Source organism: Haliotis cracherodii, unplaced genomic scaffold (assembly GCF_022045235.1).
Source record: "Haliotis cracherodii isolate W230 unplaced genomic scaffold, xgHalCrac1.p SCAF_10, whole genome shotgun sequence".
Taxonomy (NCBI): domain Eukaryota; kingdom Metazoa; phylum Mollusca; class Gastropoda; order Lepetellida; family Haliotidae; genus Haliotis; species Haliotis cracherodii.
In genome coordinates, this window is record NW_027266265.1 from 28,643,283 (window position 1) to 28,656,820 (window position 13,538).

The 13,538-nt window shown below is 40.5% G+C and overlaps 1 protein-coding gene across 1 annotated transcript; it reads right to left on the reverse strand.

Annotated features, from left to right (window-relative positions):
* Nucleotides 1–6,359: 6,359 nt before the first annotated feature.
* LOC139453691 (uro-adherence factor A-like) lies at nucleotides 6,360–8,366 on the reverse strand. The gene has a single exon (XM_071235165.1). The coding sequence runs from the start codon at nucleotides 8,364–8,366 to the stop codon at nucleotides 6,360–6,362; it is 2,007 nt and encodes a 668-aa protein (XP_071091266.1).
* Between the last annotated feature and the right edge of the window lie 5,172 nt (nucleotides 8,367–13,538).

Below are 13,538 nucleotides of genomic sequence, written 5' to 3' on the forward strand. Positions count from 1 at the left end.
TTCAACGTCTGCAACTAAAATGAAACACTGCAGGTACAAGCCCCCTATTTATAGACAGGATGAGGAGGCGCTACAGGTAGCTCAAAGGAGGCAGAAAAGAGGCAGAAGCCTTGCCATGGTGTCTCAAGGGTCGCCACAGTCATCGTTCAATGCACGCTGTTAGTCGCCCAAAGGAGGCACAAGGGAGGCAGAAGCCTCGTCCAGATTGACGGGAAAATATTTCAGCATAACGCATATATTACCTGGCGACCATTGGGCGACCACTGTGCCTTCATTTTGCAACAACGGCAATGTTTGTGCCTCCCTTCTGCCTCCTTTGAGCCACCTTGGAGCAACCAACCTCCGCGGCGACTTTTTTGCGACTGTTTTGAACATGTTCAAAAATTGACGACGACCATGACGTCCATGGCGCTGTCTGAACCTCCCGTGTACCACCTTGGAACGACCAAGGCAACCATTCTGCCTCCTTTGAGCCTCCAGCGACGACCTGGCAAATTTTATGGTCGCACACGGGAGGCACAAAGGTCGCCATCCTGTGTAAAGGCCCTATTAATGATCAGTCTTATATAATCTAACAACTCTGCTATTATAGGTTCATTAGCCATATTGTTGAAACTTATATTCTCTGTCAGGTAGTTTTTATATATCATGTATATCACGTGACTAAACCAGTGAAACTGAAAATGTCAACTGTACAATGGGTCATGTGGCCTTAAATACCGAATACAAATATCTATCTATCTATCTTGATGTTCTCGACATCACATATAATATCATTTTGCACTTATCTAAAAAACTCGGAAGATTTCTTACGCACTATAATGAAATATAAGCTTAATCACGTATTCCATTTCGGCAACGTGGGGCCAAGTCATCTGCGGCGCTGCTATTACCCCCCTATAGGCATGCCAGGATCCGGAGATCGTGGGTTCGATTCCTAGATTCCCTCTGATTAGGCCCTCTGATCAGTCTTGGCTTTTAGCACCATAGCAATGCTCGTGGGTTTCACCAAACGGTAAGCGTCCGAGAGCTGTCACATTAAGCAGACAAACCGTGATATGACAAATAATGTGCAAAGCGGCGTTAAACCCAACTCACTCCCTAACTTCTCCCATGCAAGTCGGCGAGAATGTCATTAACTTTGGCGTCAAATGTGATAAACGCCTTAAGTTATCTGATCGGGCATTATGCCTATGAGCGTTCACCATAAAATAAAATGTAATATAAGATATTTGTCAGTGTGCGTGATTTCAACGTCAAATTGTCCTATTGCACAAACTTATCACAGATTCCAGGCAAAGAAGAAATAAGATAGAATATATGACAGAGATTCTCCAATTTATGAGTACATTGACTACAATTTTGGATGATCTTCATTTGACCCGTCAGATTTCTGAACTCGTGAAAATCCACGAGACAAAAAATCAACTCTTTTTCCGTCATCTGTGATCGGAACTGAGACTGAATATACTTGATTAATGGAAGTCATCGACCAAGGGCATATAATCACAGATAAAACGCCAATCTCTTCAAAGTCGACTGTAATTTGAGAGACAGAAAAATCGACCACCACGTCATTACCCTGCGTGGTAAGGGCCAGCATTGATTCAAGATCCTAAAGAAGGCAGCAAACGTAGAAATAACGTAAATAGGAGTAAATGTGGCATTTTAAGAAAATACATATACCATAGCGTCTCAGTAACGAGGTTACTGGGTTGATCTGCTAATGCTTTGGATTTTGGTTTTTTAAACAACCCCCAAAACAACTCTTTACGAATACATTTTCAAATTAGACTTAATAGGTAAAATATCTGTACAAGGTGCCCATCAAGATTTTTCACAGGAATTCTACCAAGCCTGAAGAGAAATGAGGTCATCATAATGATGGATTTGTATTTGCACTATAATGATGCTATTTTCATGTACGGAAGGTGATGGTTCTGTCCAATTATACAGGAAACGCGGCATATGGATGACGAAGTTTAAATTAAGCTTGGAACATGGGCGCAGTCGTCTAAGACGCCGTTATCAGTGTCAGAGTGGCGTCCCTTCGTAAGGCCAGGATGATATGATCGTAGGTTCGAAACCCTGACCTGTTCTGAATGTGAATGTTGGTTTGTCAGCATAGACCCGTGCTCTATGGTGTGACAAAAGGTCGCTTTGTGAAAAGAGGTGAAGGCCTTCCTTCACATCCAAGCATGTGTGCCGTGTGCCTTTAGTCGCTTCAAGTTTCAAATAACAGACTTCATTGTTCTTTTATCAACAGTATTCTGAAACAAAGTGGACCTAGTTAGTCGGGAAACCTTATTTTCCGGACAAATACAGGTGGAGGCACACAACCATTGAATCAGTAATTCTTCTGTCAACGCTGAAAGAACGACCTTGATGGACAATTCTGTCATACGCCAACTCCGTCGTTAGCGTGGTCAATAACAATCATAGAGGGTTTATATAATGGACAATGGTATAACAGACACATGGTTATTTTCGGCTTCGTTGTGTTCGGAGTTGTGTTCAAGTTGTGTTCGTCCGGAAACTAGTTAAACCGCTTTTGGCAGAGGTATTAAGCCGGACTAACGAGGTTATTGTTTGTTGGTGATTCTTCGTTTTTTATATAAATAATCGAGTACACAAACGCGACAAAACCTTAAGAAATCTCTGCTAAAAGCAGAGTCAATTTTACGATACCGACAATATTGTGATATGAGCATGTGTTTATAAATCACTATCAAAAAGTGATCATACCAGGTGAGCGTATCCTTCCCAAACAGTGGCACCCGTCCCAAACACATGCAGGGGCAAGTCAATTTTTATAATAATGTGCGGGAACATATGGTACAAGTAAAAATGGAGAATTGCATAGGACATCTTTTTGTCCACTTTGGAAATGTCTTCCACCTGTCTACCATAAAACGTTTTGAAGGCTTTACTGGGGCCTTGCATCTTTTAAGCTTGATGAACAACTTTTAAGAGTCTTAAGTACATGAAAGTACCAAAATAAGGAAATTACTATGACATGTACTTTTATTACTAGTTTGTGTCCTTTCTTCTTTCACGCCTGTTTGTTTTATAATGATGTATGATGGCTGTACCGTGATTTCGGTGTGCTTAGATCATTAGGATCAACTTACACTGTTCGGAAGATGTCGGAAGTGTTCGGTCCCAACCGGGATTAAAGGAGAAACAAAATACGGCATGTCGTAAATTGGCTATTCATCAACTTCAAAGAAAAGGAAATCTCCAAGAGCGTATCATTCAGGGGTCTCTACACTCTGACGGATACCGGGCACCAAACAGGGGGCGGTATGTGTCCTCACATTAGTTCTTGTCCACAAGAATTAGCTGGGAAAAGCCAGATGGGTGGACATATCGAAAAGAAGCCTTTGATAATGTACACTGCAGGGCAAAAGAAAGTAAACACTTGAAAATTGGATTTGACCAAAATATTACAAACGTTGCTAGGCAGAAACAGTGGCGATACTCACTGATATGATGCATGTAATATCGCCAATGATATCAAACACATAACCATCGAATAACCATTTCTTGTTTGTTTCATTTTTAGCCACCCTCAAAAGAATATACTTTTTTTGCCCGGCAGTATATGTTGCCGCCCTTTACAAAAATACATGTCTCTGTGATATTTATTATTTTGGTGTTTTAAAATCCGACGCAGAACTGTTGCGTCAAAAGTTGAGTGAATTATATAAAGAGACGTTTCACAAAATAGTTTGTAACCTCTTTGTAGTGTCATCCAGTACAAAATAATATCATCTAGAAAATAGTAAATATAAAAAATCAAGATATGGCGTTTTACCTTTTTATCACTTAGTTACTCTAAAATCAAGAATGTAAAAAACCCAGTTTAAATGGTGTTTTTCATTAACGTCGAGACTGATAATCCTGCTTATGAATTAACAAAACACAAATTGTTCCCCTGTCTGAATGAAATAGGTGGTACATGCTAAATGGCCATTATAAATTTATGTTGGTTGACATATGATTCATCACTTCACCGGTACTCCAAGCAGTGCTTGTCTGGCCCTGTTCCTCGCTATAGTTGCGTTAACATCCTTGTCACACTAATGCAAATTAGAAAATAAAAAGTTTGATTATTTTCATGTCACAGACCCTACGTTGTAACTCGAAAAAAACCCAATTAAATAACCTTGATTTTTATTTCGACCTCCGAACAAAGTTTTGGAAAAAACTATCTGTAAACCAACCAGAGAAAGAGACCATACGACTATACAAACGCATGCGGTGTTAACACCCTTTCACAGCAAAGCACTAAGCGCTACGGATGTTTTGTTGCTGGTTTTCACAAATTAAAATACATTCATATTCTTTGATGTAATGCTTATGTCTGAATTCCCATTAGTATTTCAAAGTCTTAATCCTTGTGTGATGAGAACTGCATTATAATAGAGTCACAACGAGTCTCTGTTGGATGGTTTACCTCATCGTCAGCAACATATTAGCAATATAACCCTGGCCTGTACATAATCGAGTCTGGACTAAACGAACCAGTGACTGATATCATGAGCAACAAACCATGCTGTCGTGTATGATGATACGCAAGTCAGCGAGCTGCCACCCATTACGACAAGCATAAGTGTCTGCGGGCCAAATCTAACCCGACTCCAGGTTGTACTTTGTTCTGTTTATCTGTTTAATTGTAAAATATATATTGGTCAAAATATTTCAAAATAATTTGAAGAAATGGAAGAGCCTATTGTAAAACTGCATTTAGGTACAAACAGACCCGTGAAGATCCGGGTTAGAACAGGTCTTCAGCAACCCATGCTTGCCGTTAAAGGCGACTAACGGGATCGGGTGCTCAGACTCGCTGACTTGGTTGATGCATGTCATCGTATACAAATTTCGTGGATCAATGCTTATGATGCTTATGTCAATCCCTGGATTGTCTGGTCCAGATGCGATTATTCACAAACCGCCGTCATATAGCTGGAATATTGCTGAGTGTGGTGTTAAACAACAGACAAACAAACAAACAAATAAGAAACCTATGCCTTAGACGATTGAGCCACCCGTGCCCCCAATGTATGTGAGAAACGAAAGGTCGTGTATAAAATTGTTATCACCCACACTGTTATCACCTTGATCTTAGTGGATAATCTAATCATAAAAGTAAGTACAGGATAATAATTATCATGTCAATTATCACCCCTGCTTCCCATAGGCGTACAACAGATGCAGACTGGCTAGATGTTGTGTTTGATAGATGATGAGCTGTAATACCTCAAAGTAGTCCTCGACTGGAGAGCCTTTGTGCGACTTTCACGCTTGCTTTGGTTGAAAGCACTTGTCACGTGATGTTACTCGCCCCAGAAGATCAAAGGCTACACTGCTTATTAGAAGAAATGCATGTTGACTTGAAAATGGGAGACGAAAAACACGAAAGAAAAAATGCACCCTAATGGCGTTTAATAATAGCATTTAGGTGATATGCTGGTATAGGAATGAGATTCAATTAGGAGCAATGCATAAAAAACAAATACTCGATTTTTAAACTAAAGAGAAGGTTGTTTTCTTTTTGTGACAAAAGGACTCGTGCTTTCTAAACTATATATTTTCCTTTCCAGTGTTGTACACGCAAATGTTTAAATCTGTTTTTAGCCTGTTTAGCGCACGTATATTGTCATCGTAGAAAAGCTACGTTCAAAGCTAAGCCTTATCAACGCACAAACAGAAACCTTTTTCCATTCAAATTGTAATTGTAATTTTGTATCAAAACCATAACGTTGAACATTTTGTTAAAAAACACGTGATCAATTTACGCCTTGCGTCATTAACTGAAACGAATATTCCCCTCGTTGGTTGGAGCAAGTATGTTTCATTGGTAGTCGCGATGAAGTAAACACTTGTTATGGCTTCTTAGAGAAACTGAAGCTTTGTCTTGCGTGCTCAGTGTTCATATCGTCCCATTCTCCATCCTCTCCACTAAATCAAGGTTGTCTCAAATGTAAAATGGGTATCGTCTGCTTGTACACCAGCACGTGAGGATTCCCGTTAATCAGAACTAACTTCGGCATGTCGTCTCCCTGCCAATATATTTGTCAGGAACATTTCCCACTGATATCAGAGATTGTCGTGGTATTAAGCTTACTTTGAAGGGAATTATCGTAAAATTAATTCTAGTAAGAAGTTAGCGAGTTGTGATCGATGCAGTCGATGCAGCATTAAGATGTCGACATGTTCAGCCCTAGTGCTCAGTAATGAGCGAGAAGATTGCGGGTTCAGTTGCTGTCTGTAGAGTGTTTCATAGTTACTGATGTCCCACTGTATAGGAGTGTTTCAATGTTACTGATGTTTCACTGTATAGGAGTGTTTCGGTGTTACTGATGTCCAAGTCTGGGGAGTGTTTCAGTGTTGCTGATGTACCACTGTCTGGGGGGTGTTTCAATGTTACTGATGTTCCACTGTCTGGGGAGTGTTTCAGTATTACTGATGTCCCACTGTCTGGGGAGTGTTTCAATATTACTGATGTGCCTCTGTCTGGGGGGTGTTTCAATGTTACTGATGTCCCACTGTCTGTGGAGTGTTTCAGTATTACTGATGTCCCACTGTCTGGGGAGTGTTTCAATGTTCCACTGTCTGGGGAGTGTTTCAGTATTACTGATGTCCCACTGTCTGGGGAGTGTTTCAATATTACTGATGTCCCACTGTCTGGGGGGTGTTTCAATGTTACTGATGTCCCACTGTCTGTGGAGTGTTTCAGTATTACTGATGTCCCACTGTCTGGGGAGTGTTTTAGTATTACTGATGTTCCACTGTCTTGGGAGTGTTTCAGTGTTACTGATGTCCCACTGTCTGGGGAGTGTTTCAGTATTACTGATGTCCCACTGTCTGGGGGGGTGCTTCAGTATTACTGATGTCCCACTGTCTGGGGGTGTTTCAGTGTTACTGATGTCCCACTGTCTGGGGGGTGTTTCAGTGTTACTGATGTCCCACTGTCTTGGGAGTGTTTCAGTATTACTGATGTTCCACTGTCTGGTGAGTGTTTCAGTTTTACTGATGTCCCACTGTCTGGGGAGTGTTTCAGTATTATTGATGTCCCACTGTCTGGGGAGTGTTTCAGTATTACTGATGTCCCACTGTCTGGGGAGTGTTTCAGTATTATTGATGTTCCACTGTCTGTGGAGTGCTTCAGTATTACTGATGTCCCACTGTCTGGGGAGAGTTTCAGTGTTACTGATGTCCCACTGTCTGGGGAATGTTTCGGTGTTACTGATGTTCCACTGTCTGGGGAGTGTTTCGGTGTTACTGATGTTCCACTGTCTTGGGAGTGTTTCGGTGTTACTGATGTTCCACTGTCTGGGGAGTGTTTCGGTGTTGCTGATGTACCACTGTCTGGGGAGTGTTTCGGTGTTACTGATGTTCCACTGTCTTGGGAGTGTTTCGGTGTTACTGATGTCCCACTGTCTGGGGAGTGTTTCGGTGTTGCTGATGTCCCACTGTCTGGGGAGTGTTTCGGTGTTACTGATGTCCCACTGTCTGGGGAGTGTTTCAGTATTACTGATGTCCCACTGTCTGGGGAGTGTTTCGGTGTTACTGATGTTCCACTGTCTTGGGAGTGTTTCGGTGTTACTGATGTCCCACTGTCTGGGGAGTGTTTCGGTGTTGCTGATGTCCCACTGTCTGGGGAGTGTTTCGGTGTTACTGATGTACCACTGTCTGGGGGGTGTTTCAATGTTACTGATGTCCCACTGTCTGGGGAGTGTTTCAGTATTACTGATGTCCCACTGTCTGGGGAGTGTTTCAGTATTACTGATGTCCCACTGTCTGGGGAGTGTTTCGGTGTTACTGATGTACCACTGTCTGGGGGGTGTTTCAATGTTACTGATGTCCCACTGTCTGTGGAGTGTTTCAGTATTACTGATGTCCCACTGTCTGGGGAGTGTTTCAGTATTACTGATGTCCCACTGTCTGGGGAGTGTTTCGGTGTTACTGATGTCCCACTGTCTGGGGAGTGTTTCAGTGTTACTGATGTCCCACTGTCTGGTGAGTGTTTCAGTATTACTGATGTCCCACTGTCTGGAGAGTGTTTCAGTATTACTGATGTCCCACTGTCTGGGGAGTGTTTCAGTATTACTGATGTCCCACTGTCTGGGGAGTGTTTCAGTATTACTGATGTCCCACTGTCTGGGGAGTGTTTCAGTATTACTGATGTCCCACTGTCTGGGGAGTGTTTCAGTATTACTGATGTCCCACTGTCTGGTGAGTGTTTCAGTACTACTGATGTCCCACTGTCTGGGGAGTGTTTCAGTATTACACTCAATGCCTGTGGAGCTGTGTGTTCCTCGAGACTGATTTGCGTCCAGTAGCGTCTCCATTACATCCATGACGATATATCACATTATGTACCCTCGTTTGTGTCAATAAGAAAGAGAAAATACTTTGTATCAACTTGTATCAACTGGGAGGATTGTCCATGTGCTTGATTTGAATTTCTTAAATATCTTTCGGAAGGATAGGTGATGGCTTGTGCCAAACAAGGTTATGATGGCCTGTCGCCAAGAGGATACGTTACAAAGTGGCTAAGTTATTCGGTAATGGCGTGGTTAACGATTAACTCATGGCAATGTTCAGTATTAAAGCTGGAAGAGTTATTCCCCTTCAACTGGATAAGCGAAGCGCCTTCAAATCACCATCTTAGATTTGCCACAGTTCCAGTACACTTGTTGAAGCGATTCGTCCTGGTAGCTTTGTCCAATCATCAACCTTGAATAATCAACAGCTGCCATGCCACTTTACTTTGACAATTAATTGAGCAAAGTAATATGCATAGTTAATTACGCTATAAGCTTCAAAGGTAATATTCTGCACTGTTCTTTTAGACTGTCATCTTATTGCTTGCATCGCGTGGAGATTTGGGGCTAGAACAGGTAGATTTGCTGGCTAAAGGCGATTAAATGGATCGGTTGGTCAGGCTCGGTGACTGGGTTGGTTGCGTGCCATCGTCACCGACAGTGTAGGACATTGATCATACTAAAACCACTGTGTCTGGTACAGATTGAATAGTTACAGGCCGCTGTCACACAGCTGTAATACAGCCGAGTGTGGCCACTTAGAACATCAGATACAGGGACTTCACAGATGACACAAGTATTCTTTGCGTGACATTTACAAGAAAGTCATTGAAATGAAAGTGCGACAGAGACCTTGACAGTAAACATATATTATTGACAAGTAAGCAACGATCACAAATATTGAAAAACAAAAGATAGAACAGCTCCAGAACGTTTATGGCGGTATAAGGTATAGCAATATAAAATAGACGTAAAACAAAATATTAATAAAGAAGAACAATATATTGTCATGATAAAGTTGTCTTACAGCTTTAACTTCATTATGATATTCAGGGCAACCTCATTTGTGATGACTTATTAGAGTTAAAGATCTGATTTTAGCAAACTCAAATTTTCAAAAATTAAGATCCTCCCTGCAGAGAGGTTTCGTATCGGAATAAATAATTTTATTTGAATATTTTAGGGAGTATTTTTAGGTGGCCAATATTCGCCCAAATTGGATTAAAACAATTCATAATTCTGATTATTATGACTGATGTTTTAGTCTTGGACGGGCGAGTTACATTTCACCGATAAACATGACCAGAGAAACGTTTTCATTATTGCATTGAAGTCAGTGTTACAGTGTTAAGAAATAAAACAGTTCCGATTTAACACAAAGATGTGAAAAGATGTGAATATGGTCTCTCTTGGTTGTGACTTTGCCTTGAAAATACAACATCCCAGTGATTAACAATGCCATTGTTTTGAGCCATTACAAAATCAACCTTTACGTTTTAAACAGTGTATAGAACATGACCACTGCACGAAAGATGCGATGTTCCGCGTTCTGGTAGAATCAACTTCAACAGTCTGGTCTGAGGTGGTTTAACTTTTCTCAAGAGCTGATGACATTAATGTATTCACATTATTTATAACAATTGGCATATTTACAGCTGCAATCAATACCTGTCTTTCAGGGGACTATGCAAATCATGTTTTTTCAGCTGAATGAAACCGTAGATTAAATCTGAATAGTGTGGGTAGGTTGAATAGGTTCGTGTTGTTGCCGCCATTCCTTGGAGCCGACTTCTCTTTAAACGTAATCCTATTAATAATAAATGTCTAGATTATTGAGCGTTTTGTATTTAAAAAGGGAAATGGCAGTCTAAATACCCAGGAGAATTCCAGTCATGTATAGCAAGCAATGTGTAGGCGTATGGAATAGATTTGCAGCACAAACACCTTAATTATCCTGCACAGTACCTGGTAGAGTTTCAAAATACGCCTACCTCGTGATACGAATTGTGAAACTTCAACTTTTTGCTTGAACGTGGTCATTCTGACCACCCCATGTTGCTACCAACCGGCCCGTGTGTGTGTATCCTACTCCAAGTTTGATAGGAATGTGTTTTATCTTTCCATGACACACAAATTGATTCTCATAATATGTCATATTTAAATATGTCTGATATAGCTCAGTATCCCTAGCAAACGTGGAGTGGTATACATCTATACACAAACCGGTGGATATCAACAACTGCTGGTTAGCATGACCACTTTCAACTTGAATAGAAACAAACGCGTTAATAAATAGGGTATGTGCACTAATGCAAATACTACTTCACGTGCACCAGTGTTATCCTGACGGTATCGTTGACGTCATTTCAATTTTTATTGTGACGTAAGGTCGGAATGGCGTAACACTAGAAACGACGTCTTGGGTGAATTAAAATAACAGGTATCTCATCTACAGTGGTACTACGTCAAATTTTTAAACATACTAGGTTTATAATGAATGGGTAGTAAAAAAATTATTAATTACACACTCATGTGTGTCATACTGACTTTACGAAAAGCGTGTTAAAATTCATACATGTATTACCCTCGCTCTCGCTCGGGGAATACAAGATTTCTGACACCTTTTTCGTAAAAACAGTATGACACACGTGATTGTATTATAATCGCTATTAGGGGCGGTTGGGTGGCCTAGTGGTTACAGCGTTCGCTCGTCACGCTGAAGACCTGGGTTCGATTTACGACATGGGTAAAATGTGTGAAGCCCATTTCTGATGTCCCCCCGCCGTGATATTGCTGGGATATTGCTAAAAGCGGCGTAAAACAAAGCTCACTCACCCCACTATAATCTCTATTCTAATGTTCTAATGGCATTATAGATATTCTGATATAGTAACTCTTTTGACAGACGGTAACAGGTAAGACGCTAAGGTGGGGCCATTCGAACATGCAGTTCGTGGGGACCGTGTAGATCCGGGGTAGAATAGGTCTTCAGCAACCCATGCTTGCCGTAAAAGGCGACTGTGATTGACGCAAGAGGCGACTAACGGGATCGGGTGGTCAGGTTCGCTGACTTGGCTGATGCATGCCATCGATCCCAGTTGCGTGGATCGATGCTCATGATGTCAATCACTGGATTGTCTGGTCCAGACTTGAATATTTACAGACCGCCGTCATATAGCTGGAATATTGCGGCGTTAAACAACAAACAAAGAAACAAAGCAGTACATGTGAATAGATCTATCGGGCATTGATTACGACACAAGCTCGTAAGAATGAGTAGTTCGCGTAAACATCGCAGATATATTTTTACCTTCCTTGGACATGGAGAACAGGTGTTTACTTCCCTGGCCAAAGAGTTTGAGATTGAGACGGTGTTTTTTTCTATAGAAGATTCATTTTTTATTCTAATAAGACGTTTTGGCAGAAATACTAAAGGAAATATCGAGCATGTATTGTAGCCATCAGCAAAACATAACCTTTGTACTATTCATCGTACATTAAATTATGGGATAATAACACTCTGATTTGCGGTGTTGTTCAGTACTTGATGCCCATATATGTTATTTGGAACCGACAGCTGTACCCGGATTTCTGAAAAGAATATGAAACAAAAAACACATCTGAAATGTCAAATTTCAGTAAGTCAATATGGTGACGAAATGTCATATTTATGACGTCATGGCAACCGCAGACATGACGTCATAAATATCCGCCCTTTGTATATGTGGATCTGTTGTGGCGTGGTGATAAAGAATCAAAACAGAAATTGCTGCTGCGACTGAAAATAGTACCTTCTGAAAATGTTTCAATCCTAGGGTTTGTAATACTCTACAAATGAGATGTGCCACATATATACATATGAATCTGAGATTTATATGACTATAACAATAAACGAAAAGATATAAAAAAATAATTAAAAAAAAATAATTTAAAAAAATGACGTCATGAACAATTGATGACGTCACGTCGCGTTGAGAATCACTAACATGTACATGTCAGACGTTATTGCACTCATTCATACGTAATACCTGGAGAGTAACCCATGCGTTAACCTGCCAAACACTACAGATGATCTGTCCCGCATGTGTGTTGTTAAATGTTGCGCTAAGTAATATTTAAACTACAATATTGACAGTAGCGTGACCTCGCCTAGGTGAACACTACCAATAGTCCAGTAGAAATTGACGTCATAATTAATTAACCCGGACATTTGTGATAACAACCCAAATTATGGAATTTGCTCACGTGAGGCACTGTCTTCATCAGCTGATGAACGTCAACAAATACAACTTCAGTCCTTAAGTGGAATCCGTTCAATTCGGACACAGTTGGGACCGGTAAAAATGTCCGGAGTACTAAACAGTTGGACTGAAGACAAAACGAAAAGCAACGCTCTTTCATCATTATTCTCATACACCTACATAGCCGATCACCATAAATACAAATCACAATGCTCAGTGAGAATTATTGAAATTACTTTCACCATATCTGTGCCCCTATGGGTGCTATTTATTTGTGTTCCCGAAAATAAAGCGTCTGCTTTCTATAAAGAATGGGTGTGACGATTGTTTATAGAACAAACCTCTAGCAACAAGGAATTACGGATAATCTGTCTCAAGTCAATTAATTTTGTAACTCGTAGTCTTTTTTTAAAACAGTAGATTCTATATAAAAAATAGAGATTATTAAACAAGAATGTGTCTCTTGTGGTTTAAGGAAAAGAGTGTCAGAATTCTTGTATTTCCCGGGCCAGAGCGAGCGTAATACAATCATTAATTTCCACAAGTGTACTCGGTTATTTCAAACCCAATGAGTATTAAATGCGCTCATTTACTTTGTTGTTAAAACGGTGCTAAACAAAATCGTCATGACTTCATGTACAGTGGATGGCGTTCTGTACAACTATATGTTGCAATTCACTCATATGACGTCACGTTGCTATGGGTCTCGTCGCAAAGAATAAAAACAATGGAATACTTGTCATAAGCTCAGTGAGAATTACTGAAAATAATAGCTCCTGTTTTCTATCATTCTATGGGATAATATGCGCAATATTAGGTAATATATATGTTTTCAGACTTTCTCTTGGTGATCTAGACAAACCTCATTCATTTATAGAGAGAGCATAGATAGAAATTGAACCTCTCCTCGGACATTTAATGGATTATTGTGTAATCGTGTGCCGCGCCTGATTAACGGGTGTGG

Bases quoted from the DNA above. Each gene is read 5' to 3' on its own strand.
- LOC139453691 (XM_071235165.1), bottom strand. From the start codon at position 8,366: ATGGATGTAATGGAGACGCTACTGGACGCAAATCAGTCTCGAGGAACA.